General features: G+C 36.4%; 5 protein-coding genes across 9 annotated transcripts; 2 read left to right on the forward strand and 3 right to left on the reverse strand.

The window, feature by feature from the left end:
• Nucleotides 1-59: 59 nt before the first annotated feature.
• LOC141914841 (uncharacterized) lies at nucleotides 60-4,634 on the forward strand. Of its 2 annotated transcripts, XM_074806162.1 has the most exons (4): nucleotides 60-140; nucleotides 513-1,544; nucleotides 2,605-2,724; nucleotides 3,739-4,634. In XM_074806162.1, the coding sequence occupies exons 2-4, from the start codon at nucleotides 937-939 to the stop codon at nucleotides 3,806-3,808; spliced, it is 798 nt and encodes a 265-aa protein (XP_074662263.1). In that variant the 5' UTR covers nucleotides 60-140; nucleotides 513-936; the 3' UTR covers nucleotides 3,809-4,634. The 2 variants fall into 2 exon arrangements, with proteins under 2 accessions (XP_074662263.1, XP_074662262.1); XM_074806161.1 differs by lacking the exon at nucleotides 60-140 and having other exon boundaries at nucleotides 382-1,544.
• A 1,862-nt stretch (nucleotides 4,635-6,496) lies between these two features.
• On the reverse strand, nucleotides 6,497-11,272 carry LOC141901862 (gephyrin-like). 2 transcript variants are annotated; one of them, XM_074789396.1, is made up of 17 exons: nucleotides 11,200-11,272; nucleotides 10,843-10,921; nucleotides 10,610-10,670; nucleotides 10,338-10,525; nucleotides 10,181-10,247; nucleotides 9,847-9,981; nucleotides 9,662-9,746; nucleotides 9,451-9,582; nucleotides 9,257-9,349; nucleotides 9,114-9,169; nucleotides 8,847-9,025; nucleotides 8,579-8,732; nucleotides 8,257-8,378; nucleotides 8,083-8,170; nucleotides 7,927-8,000; nucleotides 7,672-7,840; nucleotides 6,497-7,033 (listed from the first exon to the last, which is right to left on the reverse strand). In XM_074789396.1, exons 1-17 carry the CDS (start codon nucleotides 11,255-11,257, stop codon nucleotides 6,797-6,799), a joined length of 1,977 nt encoding a protein of 658 aa, XP_074645497.1. In that variant the 5' UTR covers nucleotides 11,258-11,272; the 3' UTR covers nucleotides 6,497-6,796. The 2 variants fall into 2 exon arrangements, with proteins under 2 accessions (XP_074645497.1, XP_074645506.1); XM_074789405.1 differs by lacking the exon at nucleotides 11,200-11,272 and adding an exon at nucleotides 11,123-11,176.
• Nucleotides 11,273-11,511: 239 nt separating this feature from the next.
• Nucleotides 11,512-13,550, forward strand: LOC141912992 (arginine-hydroxylase NDUFAF5, mitochondrial-like). The gene is made up of 10 exons (XM_074804434.1): nucleotides 11,512-11,842; nucleotides 11,930-12,085; nucleotides 12,173-12,279; nucleotides 12,364-12,403; nucleotides 12,546-12,656; nucleotides 12,737-12,823; nucleotides 12,920-12,980; nucleotides 13,059-13,142; nucleotides 13,233-13,318; nucleotides 13,395-13,550. The coding sequence occupies exons 1-10, from the start codon at nucleotides 11,573-11,575 to the stop codon at nucleotides 13,527-13,529; spliced, it is 1,137 nt and encodes a 378-aa protein (XP_074660535.1). The 5' UTR covers nucleotides 11,512-11,572; the 3' UTR covers nucleotides 13,530-13,550.
• Nucleotides 13,551-13,953: 403 nt separating this feature from the next.
• On the reverse strand, nucleotides 13,954-18,608 carry LOC141915080 (ectonucleotide pyrophosphatase/phosphodiesterase family member 5-like). Of its 3 annotated transcripts, none has more exons than XM_074806486.1 (4): nucleotides 17,628-18,608; nucleotides 17,260-17,430; nucleotides 16,728-16,895; nucleotides 13,954-15,584 (listed from the first exon to the last, which is right to left on the reverse strand). In XM_074806486.1, the coding sequence occupies exons 1-4, from the start codon at nucleotides 18,532-18,534 to the stop codon at nucleotides 15,403-15,405; spliced, it is 1,428 nt and encodes a 475-aa protein (XP_074662587.1). In that variant the 5' UTR covers nucleotides 18,535-18,608; the 3' UTR covers nucleotides 13,954-15,402. The 3 variants fall into 3 exon arrangements, with proteins under 3 accessions (XP_074662587.1, XP_074662586.1, XP_074662589.1); XM_074806485.1 differs by having other exon boundaries at nucleotides 16,662-16,895; XM_074806488.1 differs by lacking the exon at nucleotides 13,954-15,584 and adding an exon at nucleotides 16,079-16,562 and having other exon boundaries at nucleotides 16,662-16,895.
• Nucleotides 18,609-19,422: 814 nt separating this feature from the next.
• LOC141914730 (sphingolipid delta(4)-desaturase DES1-like) lies at nucleotides 19,423-21,422 on the reverse strand. The gene is made up of 3 exons (XM_074806010.1): nucleotides 21,341-21,422; nucleotides 20,319-21,061; nucleotides 19,423-19,975 (listed from the first exon to the last, which is right to left on the reverse strand). The coding sequence occupies exons 1-3, from the start codon at nucleotides 21,420-21,422 to the stop codon at nucleotides 19,838-19,840; spliced, it is 963 nt and encodes a 320-aa protein (XP_074662111.1). The 3' UTR covers nucleotides 19,423-19,837.
• Between the last annotated feature and the right edge of the window lie 143 nt (nucleotides 21,423-21,565).

Consider the following 21,565-nt stretch of genomic DNA (forward strand, 5'->3'; position numbering starts at 1 on the left):
GCGTGTAATTTCATTAGCTTCGTCTTCAATCGTTTTGAGTACCGATATTCTATTTTCAGAGGGCTCGAGTAACGGCCAATAGAAACGGCAGTACTTTTGAATCAATAATTTTGCACTCTTTTACGTCAAGATGGCGCACGGTATATATCTATAAATTTAAGAATATGAGTTATCTTTATTACATTTTTAAGTGATCGTAGGGCTTTCGTGCATTACTACGCATTGAATAATCGCGTGTCATAAAAATCACATTTCCTAATTCGATATTGCGCTAAAACCGGTTTTCCCGTTGATATTTCAAGGCAGTTACGTCATCGCTTTGTGATCATTCCATGTGATCGTTACTACAAAATTATCAACGTGACCTTTGTCTATAGCATTATAGTAACGAAACTATTTAGCACGCGTTTTCCTTGTGAGCGTTTGAAGTTGTTTATCAGTGTGACGAATTTTATAGGACGCTAAATAAATTGTGAAATTCTACCTTTGATGTCGTTTAAATCTAAATTTAGAATCATGTGAGTCGCGGAGTTGGTCGTTCCATTTGGAATAGGTGCCCCAGAAAGCTCCTAGTTAAGAGGATAATTCAATTGAGGTTCGCATGTTTTTGATGCAGAGGGAAATAAAAACTTTCGCGCCATCAATTGAACTATAAGCATCGGATAAATTGTATAAATGCCGTTGATTTTTTCTCGTCTGCGGCGGCAGTGAACGCTCTCACGCGCGCGATTTTCCAGTACTCGTATAAATAGTCGGCACTGATATTGCACAGTCCATTGACCACGCTACTCTCTGAAGCGTGCCTCATCAAGAACCACCGCCGTCCACTGGAATTGAACTGTTTATAAAGTTTTAGTCGTTTAATACGGCAAGAATGTCAAGAATTTTATGGATATAATAGAATATTGCGTTCATATTTATTGGTATCCGTGAAGCATGAATTGGATGACAGTAATTTTTTTGTTTTCGGTCATCGTTGATCATAACGTGTTATTGAAATGTTGGGCGAGTGTAATATGGGAATACGACGGAGGCGGTCGAATTAAAAACACTAAACCTTCATCTCCCGTTCTCTCTCCGATAATCGAGAGAGATGGACGTCAAAAACATAAAGTCGAGCATCATATATCTTTCCCGTCGTTTGGACGAAAGTTGCACGAGTCGCAAGATCGGGATAATTCGGATGGTTCCGTTAGCCGAGATATCCGGACATTCGTCTCTCCGTTCTTCGATACCATTCCAACAGAAGATATAATTACACCATTGTCACCGTCGTTGCCTTCGTTTCAACGTAGTGGTAACAGAAGACGATCGAGATCAAAGCTGTCACGCAGACGGCGAAAACTTTCGCGTCGTCCGTCGAGGCGTAGATCACGGCGTCGAAAAAAACGCAAAAACCGAGTGAACAAGCGCCAAACGCGAAACATTGAGAGATCGCTACCGGGGACGGATTATCTGGTCCCTTGCGATTACTCAGATCGATTCTATTGTTTAAATGGTGGTAGGTGTTACTACGTCGCCGAGATAGGTGTTAAAACATGCAGGTAAGAAAAGTTCGAAAATATAATGAAAACGGTTACCAACACGCGTTCGAAGTTTCCCCACCCCGAGTTACGATAAATTCATATCACGCATTTCTAGTGACCTGTCTTTGATTCGAGTCATTTATAAATATACGCATAACTCTTTTTGTTTTTGTGAAAATAAGACAAAAATACTCTCAATTTTGAGAACAAGTTCATGATTTCCAAGAGCTCTCAATTCAGGTCGTTTTCTTGACGAGCAACCAACCAGAAAAGCCAATGTTTTTTTACGGATATATAACTTCGTAATTATAATTTCATTGCCAGTTTTCGTATTATTAGATTCAAATATCCTCGTGTTGCAAAATGACACAGAAAACAGTATTTACTTGCAGCGGGATAAAAATATTCCAAATTTCAACGATATGTATATTCGATATCGTATTTGCATCAAAGCAGAAATTGGTTTCGGCAGAGCCTTTGAAGTAAAAAATCAATTTGCCCCTGATAAGAATGATAAATGGGAATTTGTCAGATTTTCGAATAGAGAATAAGAAACATAGCGTTTTATACGTAGATTTTCATAGAGAACCTTTAATAACAATTGTTCGGAGGTGCTGATGTGTACAGGTTTTGGAGTTTGTAGCCTCTTTACCCGGTACTTAAATACAGAGAATAGCGGATAAAACCGAATCGTTTATCATTTTACTTATCAAGTCTTATCAGTTAAGTTACGGAACCGAACACCTCGTTCAATGAAACCGCTATTAATATCTCAACGGTTGAACACATATTCTTATCTGAAAAAAGCAGGAGTGCATAACATACAGCTTGAGTTCAGAACGCAAGGACACAAGTGCAAACTAATCGCTTTGACGTTTAGAAATTATCTACTCCTTTCTAATGCAGAGTTACCGGATTTTTATATAAGAGCGGGTACTAGCTTAACCCCACGAGGAAATAAATCTTACCTAAGAGCCTAGTTCGAAGAAGAGGATTTTTGAATTTATTCAGGCTTTCGTGCCCATTTATTACGTGATGTTTCATTGAATATGCATTCATTTGACAACTTTTTTTTCAGATGTACATCCAATTTCACCGGTAACCGGTGCAGTGAACGCGATCATGGAATCGCCCAATTGATGCAATGGAAGATAATACATGGTACAACCAGACTAGCCAAAATCAGAACTCCCAGATGGTAGGTAATTGGCTTCTAGTCGAAGAAATTGTATAAATCTATTCTATAAAATGGACCAGAAAACGGTCCTTAGATAAGCACATCATTCTTCCACACCCAGTGTCATCGTCTTATCTAATGTTATTTTGCATCTATCATCTAAATTACTTCCCATCACTCCCAATGAACACATTATTAAATTTAATGTGAAGAATCCATAAAATGTCTGGCTACGTAAATCCAGAATGCAGTCCCTGTATACGTGCGAAAAAAACTAACTAATGATACGATTCTTACAAAAATTTGAAGTTTAGATATAGAAAGGTCTGATGTTGTTATCATTGAGATCTTATAAGTAATCTCAATGGCGTATTATTAAGATCATGCAATAGATATACGCGTAACAAAATTGGGAGAGCGAGCCTAATGAGACAGAAACTAAGATTATAACGAGCTAATTAGAACATCACATCGATGATTATTGAGGGTCAAAATGTGAAGTTTGTATGTAATGAGAAAATAAATCCGGGGTTTATTCGCTCGACGTGTGTGGTGGAGAAAATCTGTAATTGCATTAATCAGGCGGTCATTGGACTACATGTCTGCTGTGGTAGTTTTTACCGCAGGAAATATGTCTATTTTGTCTCTTGCAACACGATTACTTCTCACACCTGAAAAAACCTAAACGTTTGATACCATGAAAAAATCCTTTTATTAGTTTCAATCAAAAGACAAGATGTTTCGAACTTTGGCTATAGAGATCATCGGCAGGTGCGATTCCAATTAAATTCCTATGTACAATAATAGTATTAAGAATTTGGTGTATATGAAAATCACGGGAAGACCATTATGACGAAATGAATTAGGGTAACCTTATTTGAAGCTTTAGGTGCTTATATACAGTCCGGGGTACTTGTTTTTTGACCGTCTGAACCACCCAGTAAAACGTACCTACTAACCCACCACGTTATACTATATCCTCGCCGACTATTGAGGTACCTGGTAATGATGGCAATTTTACTTGATTTGTTACAGGCAAGCAAGAAATCAAGAAGACAATGATGGATTTTCGTCTGATAACATCCAGGATGGAGGGAAGAAATGATTCAGTGTACTGAAACCTGTTTATAACCTCGTCATAAAAAAGCGCGCATTTTCAATTATCTTTGTCTGGACTTCTTAAAACGTTTGAATCTATTTATGTTAGTCTGGGTTATGTTTGTCAATTCATCATATGATGTTACCGCCCGGATATAAATTGGATGACCGGACCCATGCGTCTATGTGGATGGATTAAGCCGATGTTAAATGACCTAGCTTTCTTATACCATAGATAGTAAAGACAAACTAAATGTCGAGTTTCTCAGAACACCGGAGGTGTGTTTCATTTTTATTATGCATTTATATTCGGCATTGAGTGTGACTATTTTGTCTTCGTCTAAAAACGAATATTGAGGTGTGACTTTTAATTTCCTGCTAGGAATTTAAAACTTGGATTCTACCGTCGACTCTTCAACAGCAGAAAACGAGTGATTACTCCATAGCGCATACGTAAATCCCTGTTATTTGTTTTTTTGTGAGAAACTTTATTGCCATCTTGCGAACTGTTACTTATTTTTTGCATTTATCATGACGTAGTATATACATATATGTGTAAAAAGTAGAGCCAGTAAAAAGAAAATATCTTATAATAACTGTTGATGTGATGTATTGTTATGTGACATCGCTGCTTTTACTAATTTGTCAATAAGAAATCTGGGCTCACAACATGCATTCAATAATGCTTGAAATTCCTTATGAAATGTTCAAACCCATTCAATAGGGTAAAAATAATTTGTCTATGATTGATTGTATATTGGATGATGATGAAATATTCGTAGGTGGAAATATCAGAAGTGTATGAATATGAGTGTACAAAACAGATAATCTTCAGAGGAATACTTAAATGTTTATATTTGTTGTATATAAAGCTATAGTTGAATTAAACTAAATTATGGTTATGTTCGGTACTTCAATACATCTTCGAAATGACCATTACCATGTCAAGCACTGAGGACCCTGGAGATTTTTATGAATGAAATATATTCTCTCGCTGACCACACAACGCAATGGTCATTTATAGTCCGGTCATTAATCAAAAAGCCGCCAAACGTTCTTCGGCTAATATTCGGTCACGGTCTGTGAGAAAAATTAAGTCAATTGGAAATTTTGAGGAAGGACTCGTAATAGCCTTTTCGTCCATGAAAGAATTGTTTGTTAATTTAACCCTCCTGTTTACTAGAAAGATCGCCTCATATCCCGGTGACCCCACGAAATGTCATGGAGAACGGTTAAAGGACACAGATATAATCTATATTTGTCGTACCAGACTCGTCCCAGTCGAACAAGCAAAGATAATAAAAAGATAATACAGTGATACGAAAGACGACCAAAAAGGAACAACGAAAACATGTACTGAATATATATGAATCATTATGGGAATGATATTCTAAACAATCCTTTAAACCTATGTATAATAAGGTTTTGCCTTACAATCACTTCCAATGTAGGCATTTTACAGGCATCATGTACGTACAAGAAGAAAATCTGAGATTTCCAATCCCTCCTAGAGTCCTATCCAGAGCGAGGCTATAGACTTTATTGTAATAAGCGCGCAAAGATTTTACCCGGGAAATTATAAACGCTCAGGAGGCATTTGAAGCAGGTAACCGGTATGTAATATCCGCTGTAAAAGTTAGCATCCATCAAATATTTCGTCCGCAATTTTTTTTCGTATTCCGTATATGAATTGCAATATCCATGAGAGTACACGCATTTTATGGAACATTATGCAAATATTATTCGCGACGGAGAGCAAATTCCAGTCGGAACATCGTTCCATCAAAACACTCTATTTATCTCACGAACATCAGTTTGTTTGTCTATTACACGATTCCGTGTTTGGTATCTATATCACAATCGTAGATGAATATCAAAAACGTATCCATTCGATCATTTAGATCTGGTTCAATTAATGGATATGATTGTTCAAACAAATCTAGCAGACTAATGAACATTTTAATGGTGGATACGTATAATGTCAGCGAGCTTTTTTTAGTATTCTAATTGGTCCCATATAATTGCTGGTATTATCCCCAACCCACGCTCGGCGGGATGTGAATATCGATGTGCGGCTATCGGGATCAATCGTTCATTGTACTCCAGGCGTCTAGCGTGATCGTCTGGCTCGAAGGTCGGGTTCAATAACTATACGTAAATGCCATCGTGGAATACTGGCGAAAGATACGATCTTGATTTTGCGCCGTTAAATAACCGTTCAAATATCGTGGATCTTATCTTAGAAAATATGGCGATGATGAATGACACAAGTATTAAGGGTCAACTTCAGGTTATGAAGCTCTGGGATCAATACTGCTTGGTTGACTCGTCGCTCATCCTGATACGCTTATCAGGTTAATTATCGCCCTCATGAAGCGAGTGCAGTTAAAACACCGTTTATTTGACAGCGAATCTGGTCGTATTCTATCGACGAAAAACTAGTGTTGGATTGATTCTTTGGAATGTAGATGATGTTGAAACTTCTGTATAGGACGATCTTTTCCGATTCAACGTAGCGCAGCAGTAGAATCACATGTTCCTGGTTTGACCGGGCACATTTTCTTCAACCAGATTACGTAGCGAAATTCCCCTAATTCATATAAAAAATAAGAAAGCACATACCACACGCAATAATTATCATAACATACTTCTTTATTTCGTTGTAATCAAGATACAAATCTAATAACATTCACCAGCATTTATTCTTAAAATTACCTTGTAACTTAGATTGAATAGCATGATAATAGCATATAATTTACCATATTCCAAAAAAGGTAAACATTAAACATCCTGCAATTGCTGCCCGCATACATTTGATGAAAATTAATCATACAATTTAAACTATAATTACATAAATAGATTGAGTTCTAACAGAACAAAACGATATGAAATCACGAAACTGATTATAAAACCTTTGTCTAAAAAAATTATAAGCTGGCTATCAATCACAATGAAGCACATGAAATGTAGGGAAGTATATAGAACTTATTGTTTGTCAATTGTGTAATGATCCAATAAGAATTGCGTCCACTATTTCACCAGCTTTTATCTCGGAACGTTGCTCGGTTTTGACGGGTAAGACTAGGGCGGCGTTAGCGGTACTCATACTGAGTAAACGACTGGATAGCTGACAGCCAGTGCTCTGAGCAGTCGGAACCATTTCATCTTTATTGAATGTAAGAATGGAACGGTGATATTCAGGCCGTGAATCAAGATGCAGATCTGACATCACCTAGAAAATAAAATGAAAACCTTTATACTGGCATAATCCAAAGGATCTCATTCATGAAGTTGTCAAAATGTTGTCGATTCTTTAGCCAGTAATTATTTTAAGCATTGTGTACAATGGATTAAATGGAATAGTTTTAAACACCCATCCCCATATTTGAATGTCTCATCACCACCTACTCATCAGAATGTCATATATCAAACAAGATTAAAGCAAATAAACAGTGGATATTTATACGAAAAATTCATTTTCCACTTCTAAAATTAGATACCAGCAAAGCTACAAAACAAACAGTGTGGGCAGCAGCAAATGAGCTTGTGCAATTTATTAATCAAATACCCACGATGGCAACCAGTTAGTCTGAATTTAGAATAAAGCAACTAAACCAAAACTTTGAGTTCAACACCTTCATGAAACCACCCTGATCAGATTATAGGTACAAGGGTACTTCAGTATTGAAGGCACACTAATAGCACTTAATTCATCGTACACACAATGAGGCAACCTGTTTATCACAGAGAGACAAAATTAAAAAGCTTATGAAAGGCAAAATGAATTGGTGTCACGAGTGTGTTTTAAGTGCCTAGTAATAGCTCAAAAATAACAATGGAAAACAAATACCCTACTATTTCGTCAGTTACCTTCGATTTGACAGTCACATTATGGGGCTTATGATGTCCACACATCTTTCTAAGTGCTGGTAATACATAAAGGTTGAAGGTGACAGCAGCTGACACAGGGTTTCCGGGCAAACCAAAAAATAGCAACTTTCCGCGATCAACCTGACCAGTACCAAATGTTGTAGGTTTTCTGTAAAGAGAATAAATCTTTTCTGTGTTGAGTTGAAGATTACCTTCTGAAGATACATAATCCTCAATACATGTTAACTAATTTACCCAGGTTTCATAAACACTCGTCCAAAGTGTAAATGAATTCCAAAGTTTACTTGTAATACCTGCTTGATCAAATCCTGAAAAGATATGTTTAAGATTATGACCATGGTATCCTTAAATTAAACAGTCTGTTTAGCAGTAAATGTATTCAGAACTAACCTTTTCACCCATTGAAACTCCTCCAGATGTTAATATCACATCAACTTTCTGCGAAGCTACGTGAATCATATTTGTCAGTGATTCTGTACTGTAGAAATAATGAATATCAAAGCATCAGTCAAAAATAAGTGGTAATTCATGAAATATACAAGAATTCAGCTATACATCGTGTACCTATCTCTAGCAATGCCGAGATCTAGTGCAGGATATCCATGTTCAATTAATGCAGCTAGTAACATACTACGATTACTGTCATAAATCTTCCCACTTTTCAATTTCTTGCCGGGTTCAACCAACTGCAAATTCATTACCATGATTTTAATAAAAAGTTTTTTCTGGATGTAAATAGTTATATGCAAAATGGGGCCAAGTCTGCTTTTGTGATCATATAGCAGATTCAGTCAATAACTAAGAGTTTACAACAAATGTTAGGAGCATCATGGATGTCAGGTGTAGGAGTTTTGATGTCATTAGGAGCATTATCAAGATAACATACCTCATTTCCTGTGGACATGACTCCAACCACTGGTAACCGATAAACATCAACATATGTAATACCAACCATTGCAAGCAAACCTATCTCTGAGGACCCAACTCTCTGTCCTTTCATCAGCACAATCTGACCTTGCTCTATGTCGCAGCCAACTGGTCTAAAAATTCATCTTTCAAATCACTGACTAGATCACTGTTTAATTAATTTAGTAATACAGTAAATTAAAAAAAGATATCCATTATATATCATACATGCATTAGATATCCATTACCTTATGTCCTGACCAACTTTAGGAAGTTTTAAAATGTTGATTTCAAGTTCAGTTTGACCTTGGTCAGCATCTTTCAACAGTTGAGTGTCTTCAACTTGAATCACTGCATCCGCACCTTCTGGTACAGGGGCACCAGTACTAATTCTTACACAGTGACCAGAAAATACTTGGCTTTTTGGCTGGAAGTAAATATCATATAATATGAATGACATAATTATGACTTATTGTTTTGGAATTCATACAAATAGTACGGAGGACTCAACACACCAAACTTCCAGCAACAGAATCACTGAGCACATCTCTTGATCCAGCTCCATCAGCAGCTACAAATATAGAGGAAAAAATCTAAAATTGACACTTCACAATATGGGTTGAATTTCTTCATACCAGTTCCCCATAACTGCACTCACCAATAACAGCATAGCCATCTTTTATTGATGCATTAAATGGAGGTACAGGGTGTTTCGCTAAAACATCTTCTGCCAGAACTCTATGCAATGAATCTAGAACAAAAATATATACAAAATAAATTTCACAAGAATCATACAATTCCCAGCTGATGAAACTGGCAACAGTAGATTAGAACTGAAGGACATTATATAACCTCTAAAGAACACTCTTTCAACAGATAAAATGGGACTTTCATCTAAAACGATTCTTGTGGCTTCCTCAACCGAGATGAGTGGATATGGTGATTCCCGTGGACGATTAGCAACTTTAGATACGTCAACAATATCTAAAACATAATACATAAAGAAAGTGCTATGCATAATACAGAAACTGCATAATACATGTAGGATATTCAATGAACTTACTCTTTGGGGCAGAAGTACTTAGCTGTTCATCATCAGTGACATCATGATGATGACCACAAACATGAGGTGCTGGAGCAAAAACACTCTATGAAAACAAAGTAAAAAACATTGTGACTATTTTTTCAGGATTGTAGAAGTCCAATGATATACTGCTACTGTATACAAATGGTTAAATGACTTTTTACCACGTTTTTTTCAATATGCCGTTCATGTCTTTCTTTTGGCTGCATTTCTGTGTGTGTTACTTTCACTTGCATTTTTCGATCATGTAATAAGGCAACAGCATGCGGTAGAGCAGAAGAAACAAAACCTAAACATTCCTGTAGTAATAGATACAAAACAGATCATATATCCTAGTTCTACACAACCAGTTCTACAGTTGTATGTAGATGAAGACTTCACTCTGGATCAAGTTCCTCATCAACTTTAACAATTGCAATAGGTAATCTAAAAGAACACAATGTATAACCCACAATTGTGAAACTGGTTCCTAGAGTCTGATAAACATTATAAGCCTACCACTGCTCCCTTTCTGCTCCCAGGAAGATTCACAATAAGACTTTTTCCACGACTTCCACAAACTGGTCTGAAATATATAAAATATCAGAGTATCACAGGGTTGTAGGTTCTGAGGTACAAATAAAGCATAGATGCAAAAAATATTATTGTCACTTGCCTCGACAACATCGCCATAGGAGTAACCTCCAGTGAACGTTCTAGCATAGCGAAACTCATTCCAGGTATTTCTTTATCAATAACAGCTTTAGTGGCTTCTGGAGTGATATCTCTCGGAGAAACTCCAGTTCCTCCAGTAGTGAAAACGATATCAAGCATTTTGTCATCACTCCATAGCTTCAGTTTTTCCTTAAATCAATATATAGTATAAAACATTTAGAAAACTGATTTTAAACTGCCAGTATTGGTCTTAAAAACTTGTTATTGATATACCTGAATTTTATCTTTGTCATCAGGAACAATGTCTTGCAGAACAACTTGAGCTCCAGGTAAACTGAAATGAGCATCAGTAAGCTTAAAGAAAATATCAGTTGCGCTACATTATAATTGATGGACCAGTTTCAAAATAATGTGAACACAGAATCGATTCAACTTCTTTCCAGTTAATCTATGTTGTGTTAAGGCAAGACTTTTCTGAGAAACTGGAATGAGGCTGTGATTATTACATCTTCCCAGCATCTAAAGCACTTTTGAGAGCAGGACCACTTTTGTCTTCAGCGGTTCCATTAGAGCAGCTATCACTAACTACAAAATATGAAAGGAATGACATTTTCGAAAACTGGTATATAACTGGTATCAAAATGGCAGTATCATATTCAGATTCAGTTTCAGATTGTAAATGCAAATGATTCAAACATAGGTGGATAGATGGCGCATTGGTAGACTCCACGGATTCTCAGCTGACAAAATCTAGTTTTTCTGTGATGTGAACAAGTATATACCCACGATGAATTTAGAAAAAGTCAGAAATTACTGCAATAATCACATATTAAAGGTTGACATGTCTCTAATGAATGTTTAACCTGTTATAATGCCAATTTTAATCAGATTTTCAGCCGGGTTTTGACCTTGCTCCGCCATGACAGCCTACGTTCGATTGTGTTGTTAAGTAGATTTCTGCATAATGACCCGGTGCTTAATCTTTCAAAATTCAACCACCTAAGTACCCTAGAAAAATTCGCTTTACTTATGAAGACATATCTATTATAACTTTAAGTTACTGACTTGAATGATTTATAAGATATGGGAACCTGCATGGAATCCTGTCCTCATCGAAGACCGTACTATAGCGCCATCGAACGGTTGCGTATTGCATAATTCAAGATGTCAGCGCCCAGTGGTAGTTTAATTTTTGTGTAGATACTCCTGTTTAACTGTTAAACTAACTCTATAGAAATGAATATCACCAATTTGCAATTGTATAGAGGAATAAGTCGAAAGCTGATAAATATTTTTAAGCCTCGACGTTCTGCATGCTTGCATCCAAATATACAATACAATCAGAGAAATGGATACTTGATGACATTATGCCAACACAGCTCTGCTGCGGCACCTAATGGTTCATCACCGATGGCGATGGTATTTGATCGAAAAGCTAAACGGAATCAAAGAAATCGAACTGCATTCTTGAAGAATTATGAGGACTATGATTACATAAAAGAGGAGGTAGGCTTAGGCTTTCATGGGTATTTGTTGATTCCAGTCTCCTATTCATGATATTGATGGTTCAAATTAAGAGGTCCTTCTTTTTAGTTTGGCTTCAGGTTGTACGATCGTATTTGTGATATTAAAAGACAGTTCAATTTGATGGTTGAGTTAGGATGTGGACGAGGTCACATCGCGAAACATATCACTGCTGACATAGTTACCGATAGAATTATACAGTGTGATTGGGCTGAACAAGTACTTGTGAGTATACTGTAGACATGTAGTAGGTTTTATGCTGAATCAATGAAACAGCCTATCACACTGTTAATGCTATTGAATCATTTACAGAATCAAGCTGCAATTTCGAAAGAAGTCAAAACAGAGAAACGAATAGTGGATGAAGAATCTATACCATTTGAACCAAATTCAATTGATATTGTAGTTAGTAATCTAAGGTATGTCGTAACAATCAGAATAAGATCCCAAATATTTTATGTTTTTTATATTTCTTAATACGCTCATGTATGCGTTTTTTGCAGTTTGCATTGGGTGAATGATCTCCCAGGATCTTTGAAACAAGTAAATTGAAATCATTGTTGGCTTAAATTGTCAATCTAAATATCTACAATGTTTCTGGCTAATGATGAATCTTGCATATGTAATTTGTCTGAGTAACCCGGTAGTCAAAATTTACTGTATATCGTTTTCTTTGTGTTTTTAGATAAATAATTGTTTGAAGGAAGATGGGGTGTTAATAGGCAGTATGTTTGGACATGAAACACTTTTTGAATTAAGAGTTGCTTTGCAGCAGGCAGAATTAGAACTAGAAGGGGTATGTTCAATAACGCGGCCACATATTACAGGTAAAACTTAAGTAAAACATTCACACTGTATCATATCTCCCATATGCAGGGATTTGGTATTCATGTTTCGCCATTTGCTGAATGTACAGACATTGGTCGACTTCTCAATCAAGCAGGTTTTACATTGATAACTTTGGTCAGAGAAGTATTGGTTCTGAGAAGATATTTGAGATCACCTTTAAACTCTTCCTGAAATTACTTGTTTCAATATAATTGACTACATGTATTGCAGGATTTGGATGCACTTGTGGTATCATACCCTTCAATGATTGAATTGTTGCAAGATTTAAAAGGTATGAAAATATGATATCATGAAACCATTCAAAAGCTTGAATATGTCGAAAAAAATAATATTTCTGTTCATTTCGTAGGTATGGGTGAAAACAATTGTACACTGAACAGGAAAACTCATCTGCATAGGAAAACAGTTAAAAGAGCTGCTGAAATTTATCAAGGTAAATCGTGAATACCTTACAAGCCATAGCCATTTATCCATTACCCGGTATATCTTACACACTTAGCCATTTTCCATTAAAATGTTTCAGAAAAATTTGGAAACGAAGGAAAAGAAAGTATACCAGCAACATTTGAAGTAATTCATTTTATTGGATGGAAGCCTCATCCATCTCAGGTATGTGTCAGTTACGTGTATAATTATTAATTTTTTAAATAGACGAACTTATGTCTTACGCATGTTTTTTCTTCAGGCTAAACCAGCGAAACGTGGCTCCGGGCAAATGTCAATCAAAGATCTGGGAGAATTTGAAAAGATAGCGAAAGAACGTAAAATTCACGTAATTTCAGATACAGATGTTGATGCTACAAAAAAGGACGACTCTTAATAATCGTGATTTCTAGTATATTGTAGGGCTTTTTGTATGTAATGTATTTATTAGAATAAATCATATATTTAGTAATGTGTATTATAAAGTTTTTGAGATTTCTTATATCTTGTGAGTAATTTCCATCTACATGTATAATAAAAGACGACTCAGAATTTTGGTTCCAGAAATGTGTATGTTCTTGATGGATGATTCTTATAGAGGGCTATACATTTTGGGGCCAGTTCAATAATTATGGCTTAGACATAAGACCAGGCTAAGACCATGTTTTAGTTCTTAAGCCAATCTAATAACTTAAAATCTTAAGAATTAAGACTTGAGGACTCAAGTCCTGACTATGGAACCGACCCCAGATGATGACACTGCAGATATTAAACCAACAAATCTACGTCCAACAATTAAGATATCAATGCAAAACCTTTTATTTCCATGCTGCTAGGTAAAAATAACATTATCATCCCTACATATATACATTTAATGTATTCGAACTACAATCAAATAAACAGTAGGACACATATAAGAAAGACATGGAATGGAATGTTTATATTTTAGCTAACCTTGTTTAACTTTAATTCTTTAGTACACTTTTTGATAATAAAGTGAACAGTACACTAGATCAACTGTATCCACTTGAGACTTGAAATATCTTAAATACAATATACGGATAATCTAATACATATAAATAACACTCCAATAAAATCATATGAATCAAGAATCAATAAATTAAAATGAATATCTGTACTTTTTAGGCATAAGTATGTATTTAAATAATTGGCAGTCCATATATGTCAAAAGAAAATGCAGTCAGCAGTTAAGAAAGGCCGAGGGAGTGTTCAAATAGTATTTATGGCGAATTTGCCAACTTATTGCTTTATCCCCTTATTGTTTGTACTTTTCCATTAAACCCCTCAATAGAGAATATGTAATTCAGTATATAGCTAATTTGGATATCACTCAAGTCAGCCAAATTTGGGACCCGAGAAGTCTGATTTGAGCAACGTCTACTGTATTATTCCAAACTATTTCCGAACTACCATACAGATTTCATACAAAACTCTTTTAACCCCCACCCCCAACATTGTACTAGCTATTTGACCATTCCCTAAGACTACCTGGCAAAGGGCCTCGATTTTCAAAAATTCATTTAAACCAATGAAATAAAATTTTCATTACATCAATCCAAAGCTAAAATAAGCTATGTACACAATTGCAGATGTGCAATCCTCAAGATGAATGGAATGTTTTGCTGTACAATTGAAACGAGAATGCATAGATATTGAAAACAAAAAACCTTATAGTTCCAACGAATATCCTTACCTAAATTCCAATATAGATAATTAAAAATCTACATGATATCACAAATATATCATTTGCAAGATTTCTCATAACTGCCCATGCATATAATTAATTAACAGTATAATGAGCTTTTTGCTTGATCTAACATAATTAATTTCTGTCAACAGTATGAGCTTAATCACTAGTGACAATCCATAAGTCTTATACAAGCTTATTGACGTTTCATTGGCATTTATCAGGTCCATAGCATGAGGAATATGCGCGTAGGTTCGTTTTTAATTTGTGACTGGGGCCCTCCCGCCAAACAAATTTTGAAAATGTTATGCATGCTCGCACAAATATGGCCTCCGAGTGATTCCTGCAGATATAACGAACTGAACAAATCTAATAACACCTATCATGCTTAAATAGATGTAAGTGTAATTAATACGTTTCAGCTCAAGAAATGAGTGAAACTCATGAGTGGAAATTATTTTGCGAAGGGGTTTAAATTTTCAGAACCCCCGCCCCACACTATGGGCCTGCTTTCACCGTAATTACAATTTACTAATTACTCAAGTGGATATTAATTAGCTTCTCACAGTTCGTCATCCTCGTCGGAATCCACTCCGAGCATTGGTATCGCCGAATGATCCCCGCGTGATGAGCCATTCAGTTTGATGATCTGCGGTCGTTTGAACTTGTGATAACGAGTTTGTCGAATAGCACCGATTGTATATATTCCCGTTACCAAAGCGGCGAAAATAACAACGCTTATAACTACAAATAGATAGAACCATAAATCATAGAAAAATACCGCTGTAAAAAATACCGGTACGATACTCCATCGAAGAGATGAGAAAACTTCTAAAATATAGTGTAACCTCATTATAACAAATTTGAATAAACTGTATAGAGGTAACGTATGGACGTCACACGTATTGTTCACTTGCTTCATACGCTAACAACAGTGAACAGTTAATTACCTTATTAAGCATTACCTCTTATAATAATTGATCAGGGGCTGGTTTCACTAAGTGGTTTTAACTCAAATTGTAATTAGAACCTAATAGATATTTTCAACTAACTATTCTCTATGTTGAACACATTTTCCGGTCACCGTTTTTGTTATAATGAGGTTGCACCCTAACTGTTCCAAGCACTGAAAATCCAAAAATCTCAAAGTCATCTATGCAAATGCAGACAAAAGATAAGTAAATCTATTGATTCTTTGATGATAGATTTTGAAAAACATTCAGAAGTGAAATTTTCCTTATAGGACCAACACCGATTTGAATTATCTAATCTTTTCTGCGATCTAACACAACATTTAATTACAATGTACATACAGTAGAAACTTAATCAGTACTGTCTGCAAAATTGAAGTTGGATACAAAATTATCAGTACACAAAAAAATGTATGAAGGGTCCAAGGACACTATGCCCACTTGGTGATATACTCGACAATCTGGTGTTGCCTCAAATCCATCCAATTTTTGTTAAAATGAACATGATGGGCGATACAAATATATGAAAGATCAAGAAGTGATTTTGGCAAAAAACAATGGCCACCAGATCTTGAGACAGAACCGACCATTTTTGGGCTGGAGATGATTCCAGGGTAGATGAACCAAATATCAAGACAATCCATTGTAGCATCTTCAAAACTTCCCCATTAACTAGATTCTGTCTACAAACGGACAGACGGATGGACAAGAAGTGGATGCAATAGCCAGTTTGGGCTGAGCTCCAGGCAGGCTAAAATGACACAAGGCGTCCAACATTAAATCTAAATTATTCTTGATATACAGAACAGGCCTTACTATTTGCGTGATATGTGAAGTAGATTACACTTACATGTTACGAATGTAAATGTTCCATTTAAGTCTTCGTCGAGCAGGTCACTAATTCTCTCAAATTTACCATCATTATGAGGCATGTCGACCTTCAGTATATGACACATCAACGCAAAAATATCAAGCATATTGATTGGGCCACGCTTGTAGTTCCGTTTAAATGCTGGCCCTTTAGCGATGAAAAATGGATGCATGCTGGATAGGCTGTTGTTGTATCCATGAGTCCCATTTTGATCTGAAATTTTCAAAAACCATTAAGAAACATTTTCAAAATAAACTGCATTTCGTTTTGGTAAACACATTTTACCTTAAAGCCTTTAAAACATTAAAAGACTGGAATTAATATGGGAGTTATGAATAAATATCTTTTATTTCATTATCTTGAAAAGTAGATCAGTATCATGTATGTTTAATGAGGCCAATTAATTAGCTTCAATGTACTCAACATATTCATAGAAGATATTCTATTAAAATCAATAAATGCACCAGCTTGCAGTATGCTTGAAGGTCTTGAACAGACATTTATGTGCACAAATTCCAAAGCCCTGGTATTGATGAAAAATATTAGAAACATGTTATTTTACAAAATAAACACTTACGACTTAGATTTGAGGCATTATTGACTATTTGCCAGCCTTCATCTGCTAATATCAGAATCGGCATGATTCTTCTATTATTTCTATAATGATAGGAAGCTGGTATATCTTTTCTACGATATACTTTGATATGTTCAATATTTTTCAGTTTGTCAAATATTTCAGCTTCTTTCCCTGAAAATACATGCATTTTATAGATTCAGGTGTTAATTTTTTGGCGGTGAAGACGAGATGTGATGAAGCAATAACATTAGCATCAAGAAATACTTCTATATAGTTGATAAAGTTCAATAAGTTAGTTCATATGTTGGTGGTGGAAGAGTCAATAAATTGTATGATAATTATCTATATTTGAAATGAATTTTATTCACCTGGTTTAGGAATGATATTCCACATAACGCCATAACTGTAGTGCGTATACAAGGACGGATGAACATGCTTATCTAATTCAATAATCTTTTTTGCAGATATATCAGCCATTCCATGATCACTCGTGAGTATAATATTCAGGTTCTCGGCTAACTCATGTTTGTCCACTTCATCTAATAAATATCCTAGAGTTTTATCCATTTGTTCAATGACGGGCAACATTTTATCCGAACTCGGTCCGTACATATGACCGGAATGATCCGGTTCTTGAAAATATAACGCTCCAAAATTAATCGGATAATCGTCATCAGTAAACCAGGCAATCATCTTATCGATTCTAGTTTTAAATGGCATTTTCCCGTGGTTGTAAGGTCCGGCATTACGAAATGGCGTCACGTTATCCACAGGTGCTAATGATAACGGATAATGAACAACACCACTTCGGTAAGCGTTTCCATGAGCTTGATTGACATACCAAATAGGTTTACCGTTATACCATTTCGGATCACGCACTGTCGTGTCATTTACTAATTGCCAAACCTCTTTAAACACGGGATCATAAAAAGTGTTATCTACGATGCCATGATTTTCTTCGTAAAGTCCTGTAGCCAAGCTGTAATGATTCGGGCCAGTGCTTGACGTAAATACATCGACAACATATTTCGGATGCACCCCAGATTCTATCATCTTGTCAAAATTCGGAGTTGGTCTACCTGCAAATTTCATTTTGTCTATATAGTCCCACCGGAATCCGTCCATTGAAACTAACAGAAGCATCGGATTGGCGCTGTTGTGTTCAAAATGACCAAAAACTAGGCCTATACTACTACAGCTTAGGATAACTAGCAATAAACAACTTAAGTTCATGGTTATTAACAGTGACATTCCCTTCTTCAGTATAAACCACATCTTGCGATAACTTCGCGCTGTGTATTCAATAAATTAGCAACCAAAAAAGATATTTTCAGGCCCGGTTTATTTTATTTCCGGGTTTACAGCGCCCTCTTGTGCTCCTCACTTGCCACAGAAAATCATCTTCACCCGTCAAGGGATTCGAACCCACTACGCTAAAGCTGTGCTGGTGGAAGCGAGTTCGGGAGTGATACCGGACCCCTGGCAAGCGAGGATGCAGAAAATCAACGCTACATCCGGATGTACACACACTTGCCACAGGCACAGTGAGTTTCTCCATAGAACTATAACGGTTATAGTTCTATGGTTTCTCTAGTGCGTGTTGGACTCGACCCGGCGCGTGACGACCACTTGACCATAACCGGAAATTTTGGAAAATGTACTGCTCGCTTTTGGTGCAATGCCACGTCCTGATGCTAAATTATAGTTTCCACAGGCAATAAAGATTCTGAAGAATGGTGTGCCTTTTTGTTGAAAATGTTCTGCCTCCCTAGTTTCTTTATTTTGGGATTGAGATAAGACTTAAGAGTGCCTGGCTTTCTTGTTTTTTTAATTGGTCCTATGGACGACTGAATGAAAAACGGTAGCACGTGCCTACGTCGAGCGCTACCATCTGGATCCACGCCTGCTGCGAATAGGTTATAATCCACATTCAGCAAAATCGTATCCATTGGTAAACTATAAAAGAGAGTAGCGCCAGTGCCATCATTAAAACAATGGGTTTAGTTTCCCGAAATAAGCCCTGAGAAGTTCGTCGTCAGAACTGTGAGTGAAAACCTATTAACAATGATAAACACACATTTCGTAAAATTTCTAAATCATTCTGAACAATTTACGTATATTCAATCTATTTATACATTATTAAATCAGAAATTTGCCCAGCAAAATATCAAAGTAATCCCACGTTTTGCAAACGATATTAAAACGCTTGGGTCCCCTCTCTTCGTATCTTAGTTACAATACAGGAAAATTAAATGAGAATTGTTTCCTACAATTCGATTTTCTTTCACAAAGGAACATTTTATTATTTATAATTATCAGGTGGTTCGCCGATAACTGAACAGCTCTAGATTTTAAAGGTGTAACAATTGAATTTATCGAACGAAATCTTGGTCTCTTAATTTCAATCGCAAGCGATCGAATTTATTCGGCGAATGAAAACTACTGTTACAGAATGTTGCATTTTAAGAAGCGCATCTTTTTCGCACTCCTCGACTGAAAATATAATTTCTATCTAATCTAAGAATCATTCTGCAGCCTCCAAGGTTTAGAATCTGCGACAACCCGGCAAAACTATTTCTTATTTTTGCGGTAGGTTTTTTCGTTTAATACGTGTATATGGTCCAATATCTGGATCGGTGATAAAATCGTAGATCACTTTACACCAGGAATCATGACGCGGTAGGTTATCGTAATATTCTGCAGCTATTTTCTTCAGCTGTAAAAGTAACGAATCAATCAATAATATCGTGCGTGATTTGAGTTATTAAATCTATGTAGTACCGGCAATTATTTTTTATATCTTTCGCACCCGCTTTGGTTTTCTACTTTTAGCTTGAACCCACATTAGACCGGTAAAACCTGGTTGTTTATGTGACCTTAAAAGAAACCCGTGATTTCCATGTGTACTTCGCTATTGAAATTTAACTCGGGTTTATCTATATGCTTACTCGTGGGTTTATAAAGCGTTTATTAGAAACCCCGACAAGTTGTAAAAAGTAGAATTGATATAAATTGTTCATGATCGAGAATATTCAATTTGTGGATAAATATCGCTGTACCTCGGGTAATCTTGAACCGGGGATACTTGGAAAATCGTGATGTTCATTGTGATAACCGACGTTGAAAGTGATGAAATTCAACGGTCCATAGTACGAGTAGGTTTCGTAGCCTTTGACGAACATAAAATGCTCCGATATGAAATGTCCGGCAACAGGGTGTAAACCAGTGGCAAGGAACGTACCGATTACCAAATAAACTAAAGATTTATACCCGCAGGTATACATAACCAACGAATCGAACAATAATTGAATTAGAGTATTTACGACTTCAAATGCAGTGATTGCCTTCGGACGGAGAAACAATGGTCGGAGAGTGTAGAAAAACGGTTGCAAAATCATCCACACAATCTTAGTGAAAGTATTGCGGAATAGTTCTCCTTCTAAGCGTGACGGTATATCCATATCGTACTGATCGTCGCCTTGATATCGGTGATGTTCTAAATGGTATTTTCTGAACGATACAGATACCGGTAAACCAATTGGCAAATTAGCAACGATTCCTAAGATCCGGTTTTTCATCGGATGCGCGTTTCCAAATGCTAAATTGTGAGCAATTTCGTGAATAGCAAGAGTCATCGAATGGTTTATTACGCCACCAAAACAGTAAGCCAGAATGATGATCGCGCTCCATGGGAAATTTCGAACCAAATATGCAGTAATAATCTGGACAGTCAGCATCATAAACACAGTCCATTTCAACATTGGATCAGGTCCCATAAGTTTCTTTATCTTCGGATATTTAGCTGAAAAACAAATTAAACACATTTTTGGTGGTCATCGACGGACCAGCACCCGGCTTCTTCGGCCCGCGCTTAAACGATTGGCGGATCAGTTATCCGTAATTCCATGACGTTTGACCATTTTTTGATCTTACTAAAGTTATAGAGTCAGGTATTTTAGTTACGCAGATAAGTTTCTGACAAAATTTGCTATCGGAGAATCCGCGGCGCCTTCTCGGTGTGACACTGATCGTGTTTTTTTCATAGTCTCATTTTTCTAGATAATTCACAAACAAAACTCACCTAAAATTTCCCTGCGCCTTGATGCATGTGGTTCTTCTGTGTAAGACCACTCGAAATCAGTGCGGGATACCTGTCCACCCATTCTTAGCGAGACGTCAATGTCTAATGCGTTTCAAGTAAAAGTTTTTGTAAAATTGGTATCTAGTGGCGGCGCTGAAATACCTTATGCGATATGCTGCCACTTCTCGAGGATATTTGAGCTCGTCGTTGATTGGCTGGCATTCG

Source organism: Tubulanus polymorphus, chromosome 1 (genome assembly GCF_964204645.1).
Source record: "Tubulanus polymorphus chromosome 1, tnTubPoly1.2, whole genome shotgun sequence".
NCBI classification, from domain to species: Eukaryota; Metazoa; Nemertea; class Palaeonemertea; order Tubulaniformes; family Tubulanidae; genus Tubulanus; species Tubulanus polymorphus.